A 24,146-nucleotide genomic window follows, 5' to 3' on the forward strand; every position below is an offset into this window, starting at 1 on the left:
CCGCGTAGTCACCCGAATCCAAGCGGCCGCTCCTCTTCCTCCTCGTCCTCAGGGCAGGCCCCGGGGTTCAGAAGCGTCGTTCTGATTCCAAACAGCTCGCCGCGCAGCTTCTCCTCTGGCAACCGCCTGTAGCTCTGGCGCAGTCTCTCCGAATCCAAGTGGCCACGCTCCTCTCCTCCTCCTCAGGGCAGGCCCCGGTGTCCTGAGTCCACACAGTTCTCCCCACCACTCCTCCCCTGGGCAGCCGCCGGAGCCCCAGTGGCTGCTCCGAGTCCCAGCGCTGTGCCGAGCGGCCTCCTCTACGGCGCTCCCAGCTATCCGAGTTCTGGGAACATTTTTTACAAGGGCAGTGTATGAATGAAAAAGTAATACTTTAATGATAATCCACTCAATCTGAAGGTTTTTGTCTTTGAGTATGTGCATCTTTACCAATTTAGATAAAATTAACCTCTCCAGACACATATTTAAGATGAGAAAATGTAAATGTAAATGTGCTGGATATAATCCTTTGTTATTTTGGTACTGGTTTAAACTTTTTAAACCAGTTTAATGCTAACTTACTAACATTTTGAACATAATTCATAAATTTAATGCTAACTTACTAATATTTTGAACATAAATCTGTAGTATAGAATTTTATTACTGTTAACTAAAATTGAACATAGAGAAAAAATGCTGATGAAGATTATTCATTACTAAGCTGTATTTTAATATTAACCTCTTGACTGTAATTATAGGATAATAAAAGCAACAATGTATGAAAAAGTTCCTAAATTTCTGCATAAATGTTGTGGACAGTCTCATCTACAATCCCAAGAGAAAAATTTTCTTCAGAACTCTGTCACATTGCTGTGATCAAAATAACTTATAAGAGGAAAAGTTTATTATGGCCTCATAGTTTCAGAGATTCAGTCCATGGTCACTTGACTCTATTGCTCTGGTTCCAAGTTAAGGCAGAACATCACAGATGGTAGTACAGAAGCCCCTCACCTTGTGGCACCCAGAAAGCTGGAGTGGGAGAGGGAAAGGATCATGGGAACAAGATATAATAATCCCCAAGGGTGCACCCCCAGTGACCCATCTCCTCCAACCATGTGTCACCTGCCTACAGTTAGCACCCAGTTAGTTCACTCAAACTAAAGATTAAGTTAGAGAACTCAGGGTCTAATCATTTTATTCTAGATATTCCTGCTTTTTAATACAGGAGCTTTGGGGGGGACACCTCATATCCATGAACTTGTTGGTACTACAACTTTGCTTCAAACAAATTAAAATCCATCTTTAGTTCTAATCATAAAGTTAGTTAACTCATTTCTGCAACAGCTTCCAGGAAGCTTACAGCTGAATTTCAATCTCAACACAGAACTTATATAGACCCTTAAGAGTCTGAACATTATATTTATTGCTCTTAAATTTCCATCATATTTATTTTTCCATGGTACTGATAATTTGCTTCTACTTCTGCTTTAACATTACTGTATTATAACTTGGTTATAGCTATACAAGTTCAACATGAAACACAGTAAAATGAAAATGATATTTTTCTGTTATCTAAATTTGTCATATTCCTTAAAGTCTTCAGGAAGTATAAGGCTGAATATTTTTCAATATTAGTGAGTTAGGCAGTATCACCAATATTCTTAGGATATACTTACTTCACATTCACCCCTTGATTATCATACCTTCAGCAGAATGGTGTTTTTCCTCCTAATCCTGGTATTTAAGGCTCAAAAAAACCTGACTTTAACCTGAACTTTTCAGATTATTACCCCTTCCAAATAATTTGCTTCAGTCAAACTTATCTTGCCTTCCTTAAAACAGGACTACAAACTCCCACATTTTAGAACATTCCTTCATTAAAATGATTGTCCTAATCCTTTCTTTCCTCATGATCTAGTCCATCTTCCTTTCTGAAGCATTTTGAGGCCACTTGTTCCTCTTTGAATTCTTATATGTTGCTATTTTAAAAATTAGTTTTTATTGATTCTAAAAAATCCTTTCTATTTTAAAATTGGGGTTTACAAAATCAAATTATTGGATGTAGACATTTTGAAAATATAATAGAATGTATCACATATAGGATACATAAAACATCATTTTATAAAACCGTTTCAGTTCTACACACTCATCAACACTCCAAATTTGGTATGTCCTACATATCAATATAAAATACAATTTCTTCCTATATATTGTAGAAAAAAAGTTTAAAAAATACAGATTTATAATAATTGTTCTACTAAAAATTATTATTATAAACTTTTAGAAAGTTTTCACTTTATAAAAATAACAATTGACAGAAAGAAATGAAAAACTACACTTAAGCTACCCCAAATTGTCCATAATTCCTTCAACCCAAAATAATCATAATTAATATTCTAAATTATATATAGCCTTTAAACTTTCCTATGTACATGAACATATGTAGTACAATTCAGTTTGTGAAAATGAGACAATACTTCAATACTGTTTTATAATTACTTTTGCTACTTTAACATACAACATAACATTTTTCCTCTTATCAATAATTTTTCAATAAAGCATCTCCCTGACAAATTATAATTATTTAAAGATATGTGCCACATTTTCAATAATGTTTTAACTTTTGAATGGGTAATACATTTACAATGCTAAAAAACGTATTATGTGAAATGCACTAAGAGTTTTCATCACACCTCTGCTACTAGTTTTAACCCCCTTGCTAAACACATGTAGTTTAAACCCCCTTGCTAAGCACCCCCTTGTAAACTCTATTATTAGTTTCTTTTGATTTTGTGTGTGTGTATGTACATGCATGCACTGGGGATTGAACACAGGACTTAGTGCATGCTAGGCAAGTGGTCTATGACTGAAAAACACCCCAGGCCTGTGTATATTGTCAAGGTTTCTTAATCATATAAAAGAAATTTCAGGCATATAATCTTATAACTGCCTACCCCTTTCACATAAAAAGTAACAGCTGTTGTGCAGTTCAGTTCCTTTTCTTACCAATATATCTTGAAACTCTCTCCAATCAGCACATAGAAAGTTCTCCCACTAATTTATTCAATCCCTAGTGATGTCATTTTCAATTATTTTCAATTTCCTGATATTATAAACAACACCGCAATGACTAACCTTGAACTGACACAATTCCATAGATACAAAGATACAGGTGGACTATGGAAGTGTTATTGTTGAGTTGAAGGTACATTCATTTTACACTTTTGATATATTCTGCCAAATAACCTTAAAGAGAGGTGTTTCCAATTTATATTCTCAAAAGCAACTTATCAAAGGGCATTTTCTCCACATCTTTGTCAAGAGAATGAGGTATTAAGTTTGAATTTATGTTAATATGATAGGTGAAAATGATGTCATTATAATTTAAATTTGTTTTAGTCTGAGATTGTTAAATAACCTTTAATATCTTTACAAGTCATTCGTATTTCTAATTTTGAACTATCCTCTCATATTCATTGCCAATTACTTTATTTGGTTGTTTATCAACAGCTTGTAGTTCATTGTATATTTAAGGAGATTTGTCCTTCTGTGGTATGAATCTTGATTAGATCAGTCAAAATGTTTTAATTATTTCTTGATTTTTTAAAAGCAGCTATTATATTTTTCTTTGTCTACTTCAGTCTTGTATGCTTTTATCAATTCCTTTTTTCTACTTTCCTTTTGGGTTCAATTGTTCCTAATTTTTTAGTTGTATGTTTGACTATTTGTTTCATTCTTTATTTATTTGAATGTTCATTCAAGTGCAGCTCTGGCTATAGCACTTAAATGTTATGTTAATTTTAATTTTCCCACCTACTTCCCACATTCATTGATGAAAGCAAGGAACACAGCCTTACAACTTTAGGTTCAACTTCTCACTTTTAATGAGTGTTTTTGCTGGACTGTGGTGAGTTCTGTTGCACCTTTGTTCTTTCATCATGTATTCTTTCTCACTCTAACGTTATTTTTTAACTGATACATAAAACCTAAAACAGCATAACATAAAACTGCTTGTTAATGGAGTAACATGATGTTTTTACAGATGTATACATTGTGTAATGTTTAAATGAGGTTCAATATATCTCCCTCCTCAAATATTTATCATTTCTTTATGGTGAAAAACTTTAAAAATATTTTTTTCTAGTTTTTTTGTAACATAAGTACAAAATTATCTATAGTTATCCTATAGTTTCTTAGGAAGCTATCCAACTGTAACTTTCCCATAGACCAATCATTCTCCATTCCTCCCTCCCTTCTATTCCCCCAGGTTCTGATAGCTACTATTCTACTAGTTACTATTCTGCTCTCAACTTCCCTAAGATCAACATTTTTAGATCAAACATATGAGTGAGATCATGTGGTTTTTGTCTTTCTGTGCCTGACTTATTTCGCTTAACACAGTGATCTCCAGTTCCATCCAAGTTGTTGCTAATGACAGGATTTCATTATTTTTCTGATGAATAATACTCCATTGAGTATATATATCACATTATCTATTCATAAGCTGATGGGCATGTAGGTTGTTTCCATTGCTTGATAATCGCCAATAGTGCAGCAATAAACATGGAAGTACAGATGTCTCTTCAACTACTGATTTCATTTTCTTTGGATATAAACCTAGTAGAAGGATTGCTGGATCATATGGTAGCACTGTTTTTAATTTTTTGAGGAAACTCCATATTGTTTTCCACAATGATTGTCATAATTTGCATTCTCACAAACGGTGCACATGACTTCAGAATAGCCTAAGGTGCTTTTGGCCTCCTTTCAGATGTACACTGAAGTCTGTGGATTATATATGGCTTCTAGTTTCAAGAAACATGTAGTTTATGTATTTTGTTGTTGTTACTCTCTTGGTCACTGTTCTATGGTTTCCAACAGGAAACAGAAAAAAAATGCTAAATCACAAAATCATATTCATACCAAAAACCTTCTTAATACATTTTCTGTTTCAATATGCTTCCACAGCCTAAGCATATAAAAGACTAATAAGAGATGAAATGGCACATATCAGGCAATATATGTGCTGTAAATATCAAATTCTGCCTTTCAGCATACATAAAAAATTCCAGTGACTTATTATTCTAATTCCTTAGGCTTCATCTGCCTCTTCCCAATATCCTTCAAATATTGATAGAGTAGGACTGGGGCTGTAGCTCAGTGGCAGAGCACTTGCCTAGTACTTGTGAGGCACTGGGTTCAATCCTTAGCACTGCATAAAAATAAACAAAATAAAAGCATGTTGTCCATCTACAATAACAAAAAAATTTTTAAAACAAAAAATAAAAAAAAATATTGATAGGGTAGATAAGATGCATAAAACTTACTACTGAAAAGTCTGGTTCCTCAAACTAAAAATACCATGATACTTGAGACAATGTGAAGTAAATTAATGAAAGTAACTCCACTGAGAAATCATTAATGGAAAATTAGGAGTCTTTAAGGCCTATTTTACCTTTTTGAGATTAACACTGCTTTTTCTTCAAATGTTTACTGGTAAAGAATGAGAATTTTTATTTCCCATTGCTAGGGATAAAACCTGAGGCTTGGCACATGATAGTATGAAAATTTTATAAAACTGAAAAATAGTCTATATGTTACATGGACAATGGTAGGGTTCTTTTATATTATGGATATAACACATCAAACCTAATATTGAAGTTTAATTGGGCTTTCCAGACTATCCTAAATGGAGACTAAATATTGAAATATCACCCTGTATCATCCTCAGCACAACATGCTATAGTCTCTGCCAGACTTTCATGGTAAAGAGACAATAATTGACCAATTCACTGTTATATGCCAGTGCTAAAATACTGGATTACAGAAAAAAATGTTGTTGAACTATTGACATCACTGAGATAGTACGGATTATAATTTTTGCTAGCTGAAATTGTAATAAAAGATGATAAATAAAACAACCTGTTTTAAATAACAACACTGAAATTTACAAGAAATATGAACTAGGGTGAATAATAATCTCCAAGTTTCCTAATAATGGATATAATATTAATACTTAATTCATAACTGTGAAAAGATTTAATAAAATAAGAAAAGCAGAGTGTTCTCATCAGAGTAAACACCCATTTTTATTTCATAATTTATAATATTAGATTTGCTCTCTGTTCTGGATTATCTGTCCTTTAAAAGTTTTTAAAATTTTTTCATTTGTTCTTTTTTAGTTATACATGACAGTAGAAGGTATTTTGACATATTATACATACAGGGAGTATAACTTTCCATTCTTGTGGTTGTACACGATATGGAGTTACACTGGTCATATATTCATATACAAACATAGGAAAGTTATGTCCGATTCATTCTACTGTCATTCCTATTCCCAACCTTCTTCCCTTCCCATCATTCCCCTTTGTCTAATCCAAAGTACTTCTATTCTTCCCTACCCCCACCCATATTGTGTGATAGTTCTGCATATCAGAGAGAACATTTGGCCTTTGGTTTTATGGGACTGGCTTATTTCACTTAGCATGATAGTCTCCAGTTCTATTTACCAGCAAATGCCATAATTTCATTCTTATTTAAGGCTGAGTAAAATTCCATGAAGTCTATATACGTTTTCTTTACCCATTTATCTACTGAAGGGCACCTATGTTGGTTCCATACCTTAGCTATTGTGAGTTGAGCTGCAATAAACATTGATGTGGCTGCATCACTGTAGTATGCTGATTTTAAGTCCTTTGGGTATAAACCCAGGAGTGGGATGATTGGTGGTTTCATTCCAAGTTTTCTGAGGAATCAAAATACTGCTTTCCATAATGGCTGCACCAATTTGCATTCCCACCAGCAATGTATGAGTGTACCCTTTCCCCACACCCATGCCGATATTTATTGTTACTTGTATTCTTGATAATTGTCATTCTGACTGGAGGAAATGGAATCTCAGTGTAGTTTTAATTCACATTTCTCTAATTGCTAGAGATGTTGAATATTTTTTCATTTATTTGCTGACCAATTCATATTTCTTCTGTGAAGTGTCTGTTCAGTTCCTTTGCCCATTTATTGATTGGGTTTTTTGTTCTTTGATGTTGAATTTTTTATATCCTGTAGATTAATGTTCTATCTGAGGTGCAGGTGGCAAAGATTTTCTCCCATTCTGTAGGCTCTTTCTTCCCACTGAAAAAAGTTTTTAGATGAGAAAGTATACTCACATCTAACATATACCTACAGAAATTTTTCTCACATGATCTCTACAACTACAAATGGAATTATTGTAGGATACAGATAGTTAGAAAGCTTACTTACCTAATATGGTGCTGCTGATAGTGGAGAAAACTGGGATTTAAAACAGGCTTCTCTTTGCTCAAATATGAATCCTACAAGATTTCCATAATCCTGATCAATTCCCTTACCAAGAATATTTTATGATTTTTTTGTGTTCTTCTACTCTCAATAGACCTAATTAAATGATCTTTAAAAGTCAATTAAATAGAAATCGTTAACACTGGGTATTCTAGTTCAGAACATTTTTTCCTAACTGTGGGTTTTCACAAATAAATTTAATTTGACATGATATTTAATTATCTTATTATCAAGAGCTTTAAAAAAGGTCACTATACCTTTTTTCAAATTTTAAACACACAGCACTTTTTAAAAATTCCATGTAAATGGGGCTGGGGTTGTAGCTTAGTGGTAGAGCACTTGACTAGCAAGTGTGAGGCACTGGGTTCAATCCTCAGTACCACAGAAAAATAAATAAATAACATATGGGTACTGTGTCCATCTACATCTAAAAATGTTTTTTTAATTCCATATAAATGACAACATAAAAGGATTAATTGCAAAAGTACAGATAGCTAGATGCCTTCAAAAATAATATTACTTAGGAAAAAAATTTTCAGAAATTAAAAACATGGAATTTAAGTGTGTGTGCATGGCGGGGGGTGGCGCGTGCTGTGTGTGGACAAGGAGGTGGGGGCAGCTGAGTTAGAGTCCCAACTCCTTGGACTCCATTTGCTGTTCTTTTCTTTCTCCTCCACATCTATCTGGTGGTAATGGGCGTTTATATTTGCATTTCTTTTCATTCATTTCCAAATCTCTTAAAATTTTAGGATTGGGGGTAGTGGGAAAAGCAGGAAAGGGGAAAGGAGGAGAGTAGAAGCAGAAGAGCAGGAGGAGGACATGGAGATGAAGAAGAGGATTAACATGGAGTTAAGGAACAGAGCCCCGGAGGAGGTGACAGAGTTAGTTCTTGATAATTGCCTGTGTGTCAATGGGGAAATTGAAGTCCTGAATGATACTTTTAAAGAACTAGAGTTTCTGAGTACGGCTAATGTGGAATTAAGTTCACTGGCCCAACTTCCCAGTTTAAATAAACTTCGAAATTTGGAACTTAGTGACAATATAATTTCTGGAGGCTTGGAAGTCCTAGCAGAAAAATGTCCAAATCTTACCTACCTCAATCTGAGTGGAAACAAAATCAAAGATCTCAGTACAGTAGAAGCTCTGCAAAATCTTAAAAATTTGAAAAGTCTTGCTTCTTTATCTGTGAGATCACAAACCTGGAATATTACAGAGAAAGTATTTTTGAATTGAATTGCTGCAACAAATCGCATACTTAGATGGATTTGATCAGGAGGATAATGAAGCACCTGACTCTGAAGAGGAGGAGGATGAAGATGGAGATGAAGAGGAAGATGAAGCTGGTCCACCTTGAAGGATATGAGGAAGAGGAGGAGGAAGAAGATGAAGGAGGGTCAGAATTGGGAGAGGGAGAAGAAGTTGGCCTCTCTTACTTGATGAAAGAAGAAATTCAGGTGAATAAATACTCTGTAATAAATACTCTGTATTAGCCCTAAAAAATAATTATTTAGGCATAGGGCTAAGTACTATAAAAAATGAGTTGGGTAAAAATTTGAGAGTTATTTCCTAACTTGTGAATGTGCAGGTATCTGCCTTTTTTCCCCCCATTGTGGCCTATTCCATACCACATGCATATAAACATAAACACCTATTAATAATAAATCCCAGATATCTTTCAAATCAATTCTGCTTTCAGTGGTATGGTATGGTAGAAACATTTTACAGATATTTCTGAGATTTAGTTTCTGCATTTATAAAAATGAGATATCAACTTCATAGAATTGTTTTAAGGATTAACAAGATAATATAGGTGAAGTATCTAGTCCCTGGCACATTGAAAGTGCTCAAGAAAACTTAAATTTCTTCCCTTCAATTATCTCTTGCTTTATACTCTCTGAATATAGCATTACCACTTAGTAATATCCTTCAAAGTGCTATGTGGGTACTCTAATATTAAATGTGATCCTATCACTAGTCTTCTTGAAACTCTTAATGTTTTCATGTTGCCACCAAAGATTACAAACCCTGCATTGTCTATTTGGCCCCTATTTCCTTCCCTAACCTCATCTCCCTGAATACCAAGTTAAATTGTCACACCAAACTCTTACCTGCCTTTATGTGTGTATATTCTTTATCTGAAATGGCTTTCTACCCAGGTCCCTGATGGACTTCATTTTTGTTTGTGCTGAGTTAAACATAAATATAAGTGAAGCATGTAAAGTGCACTAATTTTTATGAATAGCTTCATGAAATTTTACATATATATTTACTTGTGTAATCACCTCCCCAGTCATGCATTGTGAACTATTATCCTTAAACTGAACTCTGGTGTTAACCTTATTTTTGAAGTTTTCTATAGTTTTTCTTAGAAAATCACTCCTTCCTTTGTTATCTTTAAACCTTGATTAGGCTTCTATTGCTTATAGACACTTTTTAAAACACTTACTTGGCTATACTTTTTGAGGCAGTAAGCTCTTTAAGGGTTAGGGAGTGACTTTCACCTCAGCATTTCACCTTGACTGGCACACAGAATGAATGGTCTTGGCTCCTGGGTGTTAGTGAAGTTACTATTTCCTAATGTTAAATTGAGGTTCCTTTTCATAATTTAAAATAATTTTTTAATTGTTTTAGGGGATGTAGCTCAGTGGTAAAGTGCCTGCCTCGTGTTCATAAGGCACTGGGTTTGATCCCCAGCAGTGGTGGTGGTGACAGGGGAGATTCTTATTTAGACTAAATATTATTTGTTCTCCTAATTAGTTTTACATTGGGCAGTTAGATAATATCTGGTCAGTGTTTATTTTTTTCTGACACCATTTTAAATATGAATCTACTGTGGAAAATAAAGATGTACATTTGGTTGGGGCCCTAGTGAGTTAGGAACTATGCAATAATGAAGATCAGAACCTTAAATATTTTAAATATTCAGAGAATATTTTAAATATTTATATTCAGTTTTTTAAATTAATACCAGCATACAACTTGAATGTTTTTCCCGTTTCTATTTATTTAATAAAATAAGTGTTTTTTTGTTCTTTTGAAAAAAAATATGGAATTTATTATTACTTATTTGGTTACATTCAAACTAAAATAGTCCCTTGAAATTCACTACCACTATTAAACATAAATCTTTTGTTTTTATGAGACTTACCATAAGAACTTAAAAATTTTATTTTAAGTTTCTATCAAGTGAAGTGAATTTCTTAAACTTCATAATGAACAACTGACTTCTAAGACAACATATATTTAGTTATACTGATCCAAAGCTGTGCTCATCTCCCATCACTCCTCCTTCAACCACTATTTCTGGCACAGTAGCCTCTGCATTTCCTCATGACACCAAGGAACTCTCCCCAGGTACACATGGAGATGTTCCAGTCAATGAAAACAGCTATGGTTCTACCAGTTGTTTATAACTGGCATCTCTTCCAATAGCTTGTTCCATGCTATACTGTTAAAATATTTCATTATTATCCCTGCGCACAACCATATACATAACTCCTTTACTTGATTCACGTTTCTGTCCAAAATACATTAGAGGCCTTCTTTGATCACAATGTTAAAAATAGTTACTAACCCCTACACACAACACACACCCACCATCTAACCGAGGCCCTCAGTACAGTTAGGTCTAGCCCTTCATTATTTCTTTACCCTGTTTCTTTTTCATAGCACTTTTGCATTTTGTTATAATACAGAACACTGCTCAGCACAGACTGAGTACCAGGTAAATATCAACTACTTGGAAAAACACTGAATCATGTATGTTTTCCATTCTTCTTTCTTTATTGAAATTTTTAATTATTTTAAAATTTACCCAATCTCAATGAATTGAGGAAATGGGTATAGACTTAAGAAAAAGGAAGTCTCTGATTTCATAATGTGTTCTATTAAAAAGACTTCAGCATATCAAAAACTGTTATCATAAGCCTTTATAAAATGAAAATAATTAAACAATTAATTGGAAGAGGCAAGTTACATTACTTAAAAATAAGGTAAAATAGTCTTTAAGTCATATGAAACTAAAAATATGAATGAAGCACCTAATTTAAGGTCAATTTTCCTCTCTTAATCTTAAGAACTTAATCTTAACTGTTTTTACATGTATATGATCATGAATTCTGTTGCCACAAACCTGCCTCCTGATGACAAGATAATACTTTCACCCACATACAGATTTACTATCCTCTCAAAAATATGCCTCTAATACCCTGGCAATCAACACAAAATTCTGATAAAAAGTCACAATTACTTGATTCAAGCTAGTAGGCAAATCATTTATGTAAGGTGTAAGTTAATGGCTCTCTACCTAACTGATCTGCATTTAATCATGGACTTTTTAAAATTTAATTTCCAATCAGAAAGATATTTTTTCTTAAAAGGAGCTAAATATGAAAAACTATTAAATTTAACAAAGTAAATAGCTTTCACAGTGCCATTTAAATGTTAAACTAGATGTCCTTCTTTCATACATATTTACCAAACCTTAAGTTTAACTAAAATCCCAACTCGGTCCACCCAATTCTATAGTTTAATGATTTTTCTTGTATAGAGACTTATATTATTAGAGGTTTTAATATACTGTCTCTTTTCAATTTAGAATTGTATAAAATCAAAGAGATTTTCTTTTACTCATACTCATATTTGCATTTCTTAAAATAAACAGTTTATTCTACACCCTAAAGCCCAGGCTCTACAATCTAGACAAATAAATAGTGCTCATAACATTGTATGAGGTTAAGAGCAACAATAATATTATATGGAATTAATAACGATGCCATATAGGAATACGTGAGGATGAAATAAGAGCATGCATATTAAAAATTCAGTGGGGGTCTGGGGATATACCTGAATGGGACAGCACCTGCCTAGCATGGTAGAACCTGGGTATGATTATGTAAACGGTGCGACTCTACTTTGTGTACAACCAGAGAAACAAGAGTTGTACCCCATTTGTGTACAATGAATCAAAATCTTTAAAAAAAAGTACCAGCAACTACTCAATCAATTCAATCTTTCAACAAATAGTTATTGAATACCTACTCTGGTGCAGTACTCTTCTGGCTGGGGACACCACTGCAATAGTTGTTAAATATAATTCTGGCCTTATGGAACTTACATTTCACATGTGGGAGATGAACAATTAAAAAGACATCATTGAACAGTGGATAAACATAACCATGACACATAGAAATTTTAAAAAGGGTAAATAAGAGAACGTAATATTTTACACATGGCAGCCTGTGAAGACTTATCTGATAAGTGATATTTCAGCAGAACCTAAACTAAGTAAAGAATAGGCCATGTGGATGTCCTTTGGGTTTGATAATCTAAGGACGATGATAATGGGTAATTAATAAGCCCTGCTTACAATAATTTCCATCTTCCATATCTTTGCACAGGCTCTAGGAGGCAGTATAGGAAAAATCATTTAGTGGAAGATGAGGACTGGATAGCTTGGACCCCTACTAGCATTATTGCTGTGTAAATTCTCTACCTCTACCTCTGCTTGCCCCGTTTCCTGTACCTCTGAGTAAATACTCACAAGGACATAAAGATAAGAGAGACTACTTTAGCTACTATCAAGCATTAGTAATATATTTGAATTTTCATGGGTAGGAGAAAAAATAAATGGGAAGAGAAATAAATGGGAAACAGAAATATATTGAAAGCAAAATAACATTATGTGGGCTAAAAATGAAGTCTAGCAAGGTAAAAATTAGATATTTTATAGCACATTATATGGTCAAAGATATTAACTTCTTATACAAATTAAATCAAAAAAGGGATTTGGTTTTAAGAGTACAAATAACTTTTCGAAGGAAGATATATGACAGATAATACTACCATAACAAAATCCATATCAATTTGTACTTCAGTCATAATTGAAAATTATCTAACTTCCACAACCTCTGCATTGTGATTATCTTTTAAAAGAGTAATGTGATTCTTTAAATCAAGTGCTTAACAATATTTACAATGAACTGAGATAATGATTTGCATATTTCAAATACCAGTACTTTAAATCAGCTTAATAGTCAGGTAGAAAACTTTAAGTTTCTACCTCGTAAAACAATCTCTTATAGCTCTTTAATCTTCTATAGCTTCTAGCATACATTAATTTTCATAGCTAGTGCTATAAAATGATGAGATAATCATCTTCACAGTGTTGGAGGTTGGAGAAAAAGATAATAATTGACCATGCAATAGTCCACAGAATCTAATCCATTATCTACATTCATTTCACAGAAAGTTTTATATAGGGAGGGCTACAGTTTCATTTGAAATTATGTATTCCCACCCATGCCCAGATCTGCATTACTATTTCTATTACAGGTTTAGTCCCTCACCTTAACACTGTTCTAAGCCTGTAGACAGTACAAATATTTGTTGGCTTGTGAAATATGGCATCAATATCTCCAAAAAACCAGTTGTACATTTTATTAACCTAACATGGGTAAAAAGTATCTTCCTGTACTGTGGCAGGCGAGACCTGGGGCCCAGGGTTATGCCACATGCATCCAAAGATGGCAACTGGCAGAGAGCCAAAAGGCGTGATGAATGCGCCTTGAGAAAAACAGGAAGAGTTTACCATGGGCTGTATGATAATTAGTTCAGTCGCCTAGCGCTGGACAGATATATCTTACAGGTATGCTTGAGCTCGTGATCGCTTGACCTTTACTAGGATTGGATGGACATATCTGGTTACAACTGCTTATGCATGAGACTGCTTACATATTGAGGGTGTTATCCGAATAAAGCGGAAGCTGCTTCAAGAACCTCTGAAGTGTACGTGTCGTTTGTCCCGCTGGTCAGCGGCAAGCGGCACTGTACTGAATTTGATTTACACTGGAATACAATGAAATTGAGGTCATACTTCCAAATGTAGGATTAAAACACTATAAAACTTCTATCATATCATATAGGAAGGCAAGTAGTGGTGAAGGAGATGTCAAAGATGACCCCCAGGTTTATGGTTTTTGAGAAGTGGGGTATCTGTTGGTATCACTTACTAAATGAAGAACAACAAGTTTGGAGTTAAAGATGATAAACTGAGGGGCTGGGGTTGTGGCTTATTGGTAGAGCGATTGCCTAGCATGTGTGAGGCACTGGGTTCAATTCTCAGCACCACATGTAAACAAATGAATAAAATAAAGGCCTATCAACATCTAAAAGAAATATTTTTTTAAAAAAGATGATAAACTGAGTTTGAGGTGAAAATCAGAAAAACTCTTGAGTTTTGAGAAAAATAATGCTGAGTTAGAAATATAAATTTAGTAGTTACTAATGTATAAATAGTAGATGAAACCATGAGAATAAACCACTCTGACTTAAAAAAAAGATATTAGAATTCTGAGAAAATAGCATTTAATCATAAATAGAAAAAGAAATGCTAGCAGGCTACTTTTTTTTTCCCTAGGGAAAAAAAAGGTCGCAACCTGTTCCAGACCAGGGAATTTTTATGGGGTTTTCTATAATTAAATAGAAAAATGAATGGAAAAATATTAACAAAGAATGAGCCAACTTTGCAATTCTAAAAAAAGTATACAAAGCCAAGTCCTTAAGCTACAAAATTAGAATGTTTAGCAGTCAAATGTCAAAATCTTCTATGAAAGAACTACTAAAGCTCAGCCCCTCAATGAAGACTTAGTAATATAATAAAAAGTATAAATATGGACATTATTTTCTAGACTAATAAAGGAAAACATAGCAATTATTTATTTCAATTCCCTGTTAGCTAAATCTGGGTTACATAACAGCATTCTTGGAACTAGAATGTATTTCAAATTAAAAGCCATTCCTTATTCTATAAAATCAATAAATTTATCCATCAAGTTTTGTGACTTTCCTATTTCTGTGCTGTTCTTCATATCAGACAGCTACCAAAGGAAAATGACAGTTACCAACCCAACCTAATTTATGAAAAACTGAAGGTGCTTAGAAGCTAAGTCATTTCCACAGTGCACTTGGTCTAGTCCCCACAGGTTTTGTCTTAAAAACACAAACCTTCCTCACACCCATTCCTTATCTCACAAATCTCCTAAATCACATGAAAGTAATGAGTTCTTTGGTAGATCTTCGAGGTAATAGTGACCTAAAGCAATCTCTCACCTTGCTACCGGGCTTCACATGGAAATTATGATTTGCTGACTTTGTAATGTAACTTCTAAAAGTTACAGTATCTTATAATATATTGGAAACCTCACCTCTAAAATTAAAATTCTAATTTACTCCTAATTGCTAAACATCTTCTTTGAAGTCTACATCTTAGTCTTTCATAATCTGAAGCTTTCAAAGTATGAAACTTAAAGTGAAGAAAATCCTCAAGTCTTTAAAAACTGGAAAAGAAAAGGGGAAAAATTCAGACCATTTGTATCCTACCAAATACTAGGCAACATCTTATAAAATTAAGAAAATTCTTTATTTCAACTGTATTGGTATACTGTAGTATATACCTTTTTGTTTCTGAGTTTCTAGCACATGGTCTAAGAACTTTATTTACCATGGGAAATGTTAATTCACCAAGCTTTCTTTTAAAACAAACAAATATATATATACACACTTACCTTAGGAATAGGATTCAGTAGAACTACACCTGATTTCTTAGTGATGACTTGTTTTGTTGTGTAGTGATGATCTATTAGTTGAGGGATGTTTGAAAACCCAGTACCCTCAAATCGATACAGATTCTGGAGAGAGAACAATAAGGTAAAACAAATATGAACACATTGTTTCAGAAAGACTACATTCATCAAAAATTTGGTTTCATTTAAGAAAGCCTATCATTGCACAACAACATGAATACACTTAACACTACTGGATTATATACTTAAAATAGTTAAGATGGTAAAAATATTAAGTAGAAAAATAAAGCTCCAATATCAACATTTTGCAGAAAAAAATTAATTTCAATAATGAGTGAACCCAATAAAATTTATTATGAGTAAACAGAAAAACTAACAGAACTGAAATGCATTTTGTCAAAGTGATAACCAAAGGAAATAACTTACGACACTTTCAAGTTAGGAATAAGAAATATGTTAACATGCTCCTAAATATATATTCCATTTGATTAAAACATGTAACTAATGCAATCATAAATATTTGGATATATTTGATCATTGTATTATCAATATAGTAATTAGTTGGCTTATTGATGATGTAATTTATTACCAAAAACACTTACTCATTCATGCACTTTTTTGTTATTGTTGTTTTTGGTTTTGGGGATTGAACTCAGGGTGCTTTGCCACTGAATTACATCCCCAGCCCTTTTTATATTTTGTTTTGAGACAAAGTCTTGCTAAGTTACTGAGGCTGGTCTTGAACTTGTGATCTCCCACCTTAGCTTTTCAAGTTGCTGGGATTACAGGTATACACCTGACTCATGTATTTTTGATAAAGAAATATCATGTACCAGTGACAAAACTTCAGATACCAACATGCTCAAATCTGAGCACATTTTTATTTCATATCACTAGGTAAGTAGCTTCTTCCCAAACCTTGTCAAGACAAATTGACCTGTGGATAGGCCATTACATGGATGAATTAAGAGCAGTAACTAAAACAAATAAAAATATCATATTGGCCATATTTTTCAATTCAAGAAGTGTTACTACATAATGTAATAAAAGCTTCTATCCAATTATTCTCAAAAAGTTCATCTATAGGATGATGGTAGGAAATAAATGCAGATACAGATGTGGGTGTGTATGATTTAAATAAAACTTTAAGAAATAAGAATTTTCCAATTTTACATAATTAATGGTATAGTGGTCACTAGAAGCTAGGAAGAGAATGGGGAGGGGGAATAGAAAAAAGCTGGATAGCAAGTACCAAAATACATCACACAGAAGGAATGAATGTTCCTTAGCATGGAAAATTTATGTTAAATTTATGTTCCATAGCATGGAAAGGTGACTACAGCTTACAACAATTTATGTTTTATAAAGAATGAGAAGGGTTTGTTGGCTCCCCCCTCCAACAAAAAAAAAAAAAAATAAGTGTTTAAGCAGATAGAAATGCAATTTACCCAGATACAGTCATACATGGTATACATATATTTAGTTATCATACTATATAATTATGTTGTGTCAGATAAAAAAAATTAAGAACTTTCAGGCTGGGATATAGCTCAATGGTAAGGTGTTGCTAAGAGGGAAGAAAAAAGAGAGAGAGAAAGAGATAAGAACTTGGAAAACTGTCTAAATTTGGATACTATTTTGCAGTACTGACACTGTTTTTCTAGTTAAAGGTTAAAATACTCAAAGCTCCTTCTCCATGATATAAAGATTCAACTCACCAGAATTTAATTTATATAAAACTTATCCAATGAACATACCTTTTTTTTAACCAGTTGAGGACCATAAATACATTAAGGAGATGGAGGAATAAGTTTAATATTCAACTATATATATTTAAACTCAAGGCAGTTTGTGTTACAGTCAATTCAGAAGAGTTGTTAATAAATTGCCTAAAGAACTTTTACACAAAGGAGTCAGATCAGCTTTGATATATCAGTGTTGATGCTTAAGAATATTTCACATGGAAGATATTTTAGATGTGCATTACACTGAGCAAGAGCTCTCAGTATCTCAGATTATTCACTGGTGAAACAGATGATCTGTGGACCTCCTCAGAGATGAAAAAGCTATTCCAAATCTGGATATGTGGGGAAAAAAACTTTCAAATAATACTCAAATATAAATTACATTTTCTCAAAAATAATGATTGTCCATGAATAACTCAATGACCCTAGAAAGCATTCTTCTATGAAATTTAGAAACAAAGACATACACGAGGTCATAGAAGTATAATATGTAATAAGAACAATAATAACCACCATGGCAATATTTCAACCCCAATATACCATTTCTCCCCTTCTTCCCTTCAGTCAACTCTTACAGTGTGGTCAGGACATCCTGTTGTAGCAAAACATTCCATTACCTTGCCCAACATTCTAATTTCCCTCAGAATAAAAGCCAAGGTCTTAGAAAAAAATAAGCAAAAAAAAAAAAAAAAAAAAAAAAGAAAGAAAGAAAAAAAGAAAAACCGAATTCTTTATTTGCCACGTCCTATCAGATCCTATATAATTCTTCCCATAGTCTTTCTTACTTCCATGTCTTACCACTGCCCCTCTTTATAAACCTCCCTACAGCCATGTTCACTTCCTTTTTGTTTTGGAACTGCCACATTCACACCTTCCTCAGGGTCTCTCCTTTGCTGCTTGAATTTATTCCTCAGACAGCCATATGGGTAAAAACTTCCTGTTTTCCAGTCTTTAATCAAATGTCACCTTTTCTGTGAGGTTCACTCTGGCCACCCTACACAGTAGTCAATATCTGCTTTCCCATCCCCACTTAATTTCCCATCTTTTTCCTAATTGAATTTTTTTTCTCCACAGAACTTAGCACTATCATCATATACATCTTATTTAACTCTATCATCACATACATTTTTTATTTGTCTTTTTGTTGTCTATATCCCCCTCTAGAATGTGGATTCATCAGGTGATAATTATTCTAGTGTTGTGTTCAGTATAGTATCCTCATGGTTCAGAACAGTGCTTGGCACATACTGCTTATATCAATAAACATATGTGGTTGAATGAAATGCAGTAAAGTTAAAGAGACAAATAAGAAAACTTAGAAAAGGATACTGGGAAGTTCATACACTCACACACTCAAGACATCAAAGTAGAGTGTTTTAATAAAAAGTAAATAATAGATAAAGTTCGTACCGAATGAAATTTCAAAAGAGCCTCTGCTGTCATGTATGATGTAAAATTCTCATGTATCTCTATAACTAGAAAACTACTGAATAAAAATAGTGATTTTAATTTCCCTTTGTTAATTTAAGAACACCTCTAATTTTAAATTTAATTATTTTTAAAGCAATCACCCTGATGTCAATAATGTTCTGAGAATCCTAACGACACAAAATTGATTAATTTCTTAAAGATGAAAATACAGTAATGGGTCTAAAAATGCTAGAATCATATGTTTATAAAGGTCACCAAAGTATCTAAAAGATCAAGAATAAAACATTCATTAAAATTGTGAAGGCCTGGGGCTGGGGTTGTGGTTCAGTGGTAGAGGGCTTGCCTAGCACATGTGAAGCACTGGGTTTGATTCTCAGCATCACATAGGATAGATAGATAAAATAAAGCTATTGTGTCCATCTAACTAAAATAATATTTAAAAATTGTTAAGGACTTGTTTCTTCATATACTCAGAATTCCAAATGTTATATTTAATCTTGCACAGATCTTTGCAAATCTCTTCTAAGTCAGCTGATCACATGGACTTGTTTTTCAAATTTTCTACCACGTTTTAACAATATGATAGAAAGAATTCAGACTTTTTTCCTTTGAAACAGGGTCTGCCTATGTTGTTCAGGTTAATCTCAAATCATCAATGTATTGTAGTTTTCATTATATACATCTTTTACCTCTAGGTTAAATCTGTTTATAAATTGTTGTTAGGTTTTTTGTTTTGTTTTATTGTAGCTATTTTATTTTATTTTATTTTTATATTTTTCTCAGAGTAACAGGAATGGGTTCATTGAAGGGATATGAAAAGGGGAGAGTCTCAAGGGAGAGAGTGGTTCCTCTCAGAAAAGAGAGGGAAAGTATGCCTCTCTTGCACTTCAGTTTTATTGGGGATCCCAGAGAAGTTTCCAGAGAGTTCTGCCCAAGTCCACCTCTTGATTTTTGACTGACAGCAAGATGACCAGACTTTCAAGTCCCCACTGCTAAGACCAAACTAGGCTACCTTGACCCAGGCTGACTAGTACTAATTGGATTTTTAAATTTTTTCTTCTTAGATATTTTATAACTATTTTATATTGGGTTGTTCTCTTGATTTCTTTTTCAGATAGCTTCCTATTAGCACATAGAAATGCCAATGATTTTTGTATGTTGATTTTTTTATCTTGCAACTTTACTCAATTTATTAGGTCCAACTGGTTTTTTGTTTTGTTATTTTAGTAGGGTCACAAGATTATGTGATCTGCAAATAGGGACAATTTGATTTCCCCCTTTCCAGTTTGGATGTCCTTTCTTTCTTTCTCTTGCCTAATTGCTCTTGCTCGGACTTCCAATACTATGTTGACTAAAAGTGAAAACAGGTATCCTTGTCTTGTTCCAGATCTTAAAGGAAAAGCTTTCAATTTTTCCCAATTCAGTATGGCATTAGCTTTGGGTTTGTCATATATGAACCTCATTATGTTGAGGTATGAATGTACCATGTTCCATTCCTAATCTGTTGAGAGTTTTTATCACGAAGGAATATTGAATTATATTAAATGCTTTTTATGCATCTATTGAAATGATCACATGGGTTTTTTTTTTATTTGATTCTGTTAGTGACCTAAGTGTAGCACTTTAATTGATTTGTGGTATGTTGAACTATTCTTGCATTCCAGGGATGAATACCACTTGATCATGGTGAATGAGTTTTTAAATATACTGTTGAATACAGTTGAATACTGAGTATTCAATATACAGTACTTTATTAAGGATTTTGGCATCCATATTTATCAGGGATACTGGCCTATTGTTTTCTTTTTATGGTGTGCCCTTCTCTGGTATTATCAGTGTAATGTGGGCTCATAAAATTAGTTTTGAAGAATTCTCCTTTTCAATTTGTTTAACTAGTCTGAGAAAAGTTGTCAAAATTTAAATGTTTGGCAGAATTCCATAGTGAAGCCATCAAGCTTTTCTTGCACAGAAAAAAAAATTAATATGATTATTTCATTAATAAAATGATTATTTTATTAATAAAAACATTACTTTATTAAACAAAATTAATTATTTTATTCATAATCAATTTTAATAAAAGTAATTCCTTATTAGTGACTCAACTTCATTCCTTATTATTGTTCTATTCATATTTTCTATGTCCTTCATGATCAGTTTTACAAGTTTGTACGTATCCAGGAATGTATCTATTTCTTCCAATTTGTTGTCATATAGTCATTTATAAGCGTCTAATGATCTTTGTATTTCTGTGCTATCAATGGTAATGTTTCTATTTTTATCTCGGATTTTATTTATTCAAGTCCTCTCTTACTATTAGTTTAAATGTCAATTTGGCTTATTTTTTCAAAAAAGCATTTCGTTTAATTAAAGCTGCTCATTTCATTAATCTTATGCATTTTTAAGTCTGTACTTCATTTATTTCTCCTTTGATCCATATGATTCTTTTCTTCTACTGAATTTCATCACATAATCGCTACTATTCTCAAATTGTCACACCTGTTTTTTCAGTCCAAAAACTGATTTATAACCTTTCATCATGTGATTGTCATGTGGTAAAATTGTTTACCAGGTCACTTAAAGGTCACCAAGCAGCAGTGTGTTCATGATTGTCCAATGATTGGGTGTTTGTCTTCTCTCACACTGTGAACCAGGAGCCTGGAATTCTGAATATTTGTGCATTGTATGTTTCCCAAAACCAACCTGTGTGTTTTGTTTAGAGCATTCTCATGTGAGTGGCTCTTAGGATTGGCATGTCAAATAATAAAATCAATGACCAAGGCACAGAATCTTTGGACACAGAAGATTAAACATTATAAGGCCATATCTTGCAACACTGTAGTAAATTTTTTCTCAAGTGTAATATTTCAACTATAATGCACAAATCAATAAAAACTATTGTGTTAACTTTTTTTCCAAACCAGAAAAATGTTCACTACCTATCCAAAGAAATGATGTACATTGATTTGGACTATTCAATTTTAATGTATGGTCTTGAGTGTTCTGTGCATCCTAATCAAGCACCAAAGACAGTTTAATAATAAATAAGTTTGAAGTAATACAAGCACAATTTTTTTAAAGTTTTAACATAATGTTTGCACTCTGCTTTTTTGCAAAAAATTTGGCTGAAAACTGTAACAATTATCCAGTGAAATACAGTACTACTTTTGTTTTTCTGGTTCTTTGAGATGTATTGTCAGATTTTTCACTTCAGATCTTTCTATTTTTTTGATATAGGCATTTATTGCTAAGAATTATCCTCTTAGAACTGCTTTTCCTGTATCACATAAATTATAACATGTTATGTTTCAATTTTCATTTGTGTGAAAGACACTTTTAAATTTTTCTTTTAATTCATTCAGTGACCTACTGCTTGTTCAGGATCATGTTGCTGAATTTCCAAGTATTCATACTATTTCCTGTTTGTTCTGTTGTTGATTTCCAGTTTCATTCCACTGTAGTCAATAAAGCTAATAGAATTTTTAAAATATATTCTTATTTTGTGGCCTAACATATGATATGTTCTGGAGAATGTTTCATGTGCAGCTGAGAAAAATGCATATTCTGCAGCTACTAGAGGGAATGTTCTGCAAATGTCTGTAAGGTCCATTTGGTCTAGTGTGGTTTAAATCCCATATTTCTTTGTTGATATTGTCAGGATAATCTGCCTTTGATCAAATTGGTGTGTTGAATCCCCCAACTACTATTGTATTACAGCCTCTATTTCCCTCTTGAAATCTATTAATATTTATTTTATATATTTAATCAGCTTCCTAATTTCAATGACTATCACCTTTACTTTAGTGTTGCTTTTGTTTTACTGGTTCATATCCTTGGGCCTTACATGATACTCACAAAGTACTTCCTGAATTAATGAATAAATAAACAAGGCCATGAAATGGAGGATTCCCCCCCAAAATAATTTTTATTTCAAGATATGCATTATGTTGTTATGTTTAATTCTTCATCACACATTAATCTAGATTTAATGGCTCAATCAGTCAACCCTAAAGTTATACTTTTACTTTTTGTTATTTGGAAATTATACTAATGTCTCACCTGCTATCTTTTAAACTCACTAAGAATAAAGGCAAACATTTTTTAGTCTCATTTCTTTAAGTGGCATAACATGGTACTTTGCAAAAATGGGTCTTTAGGAAATGAGTGTTGAATAAATTAGAGAAATATGAACTGGATCTTTCCAATAATAATAGCATTATAAGTTCTTTCTGAAGTAATTATGTTTATCACATATATTTTTGCTTTCTCACATATAAAAGCAAAGATTTGATTATATATTTACTTGTTAAATGGAAAAAAAATTTTGAATCTCTGTAAAAATCTATCAACTCTTATCCCAAAAAAATGCAAAAAAAATGTAGTTTTAGATACAAACTATGAACATGTTTTTACATTAAGCACTATTAAGACAGGCTAGTAACTACACAATAAGTTATCAATTAACACTAGAAATATACCAAGATTCAGAAATTCTTATATATGCTTGAGCATCAGGTGTTGCAAAATTAATATATTTAGTGTCAAAAATAATATACCTCTTCTTGCTAGAATTAGCTAAAACAGGTAGATATTCCCAATTAGAATAGCAAAATATAAAGATTAAAAGCATCTGTGTCCATCTTTATAAATTGCAATTTTCTGAGAATGCAAATAGTTTCATGCCATGTAGAATAGAAAGTATAATAGCCATGTAAAAAAAGCTCCAAAATTATTGCCATTCTAGACTCTAGTTAATAGTGGAATTGTTATCAAAAACGCCATTATTTGTGAGTCAGAGAATGTCTTGAATTCTAAAACAGCACTTTTATCAATATTTAAATTTTACCAATAAATTCCATAGGAACCAAAATGAAAAAAATTCAAATGAACTCTTCTAATTACACTGATATTTCTTACGAAGTATTATTTATGTATTTTCTAAAAGTCATCAAACAATAACAAAACTGCCTACTAGTTGCACAGTACATAACATCTTGCAAAGTGTATATTCACTGATATGATTCTCACACACACAAAAAAATGCTATAGGATATTACCTGCTATTGCTTCCTAAACCACAAACAATGTAAAG

The 24,146-nt window shown here is 32.8% G+C and overlaps 1 protein-coding gene and 1 pseudogene across 7 annotated transcripts in view; one reads left to right on the top strand and one right to left on the bottom strand.

Annotated features, from left to right (window-relative positions):
* FER (FER tyrosine kinase) overlaps positions 1–24,146 on the bottom strand; it is a 513,195-nt gene that overhangs the window by 242,693 nt on the left and 246,356 nt on the right. For all 6 annotated transcript variants that reach the window (XR_013764376.1, XM_079143515.1, XM_079143514.1 and 3 more), the window contains one exon: positions 15,864–15,986. Coding sequence is in view for 5 of the 6 variants with exons in the window: in XM_079143515.1 (XP_078999641.1) it covers positions 15,864–15,986 (123 nt within the window). In the remaining variant the exon portion in view is untranslated. The remainder of the gene's footprint in view (positions 1–15,863; positions 15,987–24,146) is intronic.
* Positions 7,899–8,789, top strand: LOC306663438 (acidic leucine-rich nuclear phosphoprotein 32 family member E-like; annotated as a pseudogene). Its single transcript has one exon. The product of its transcript is annotated as an acidic leucine-rich nuclear phosphoprotein 32 family member E-like (transcript).

Source organism: Sciurus vulgaris (assembly GCF_902686455.1).
Source record: "Sciurus vulgaris genome assembly, chromosome: 6".
NCBI classification, from domain to species: Eukaryota; Metazoa; Chordata; class Mammalia; order Rodentia; family Sciuridae; genus Sciurus; species Sciurus vulgaris.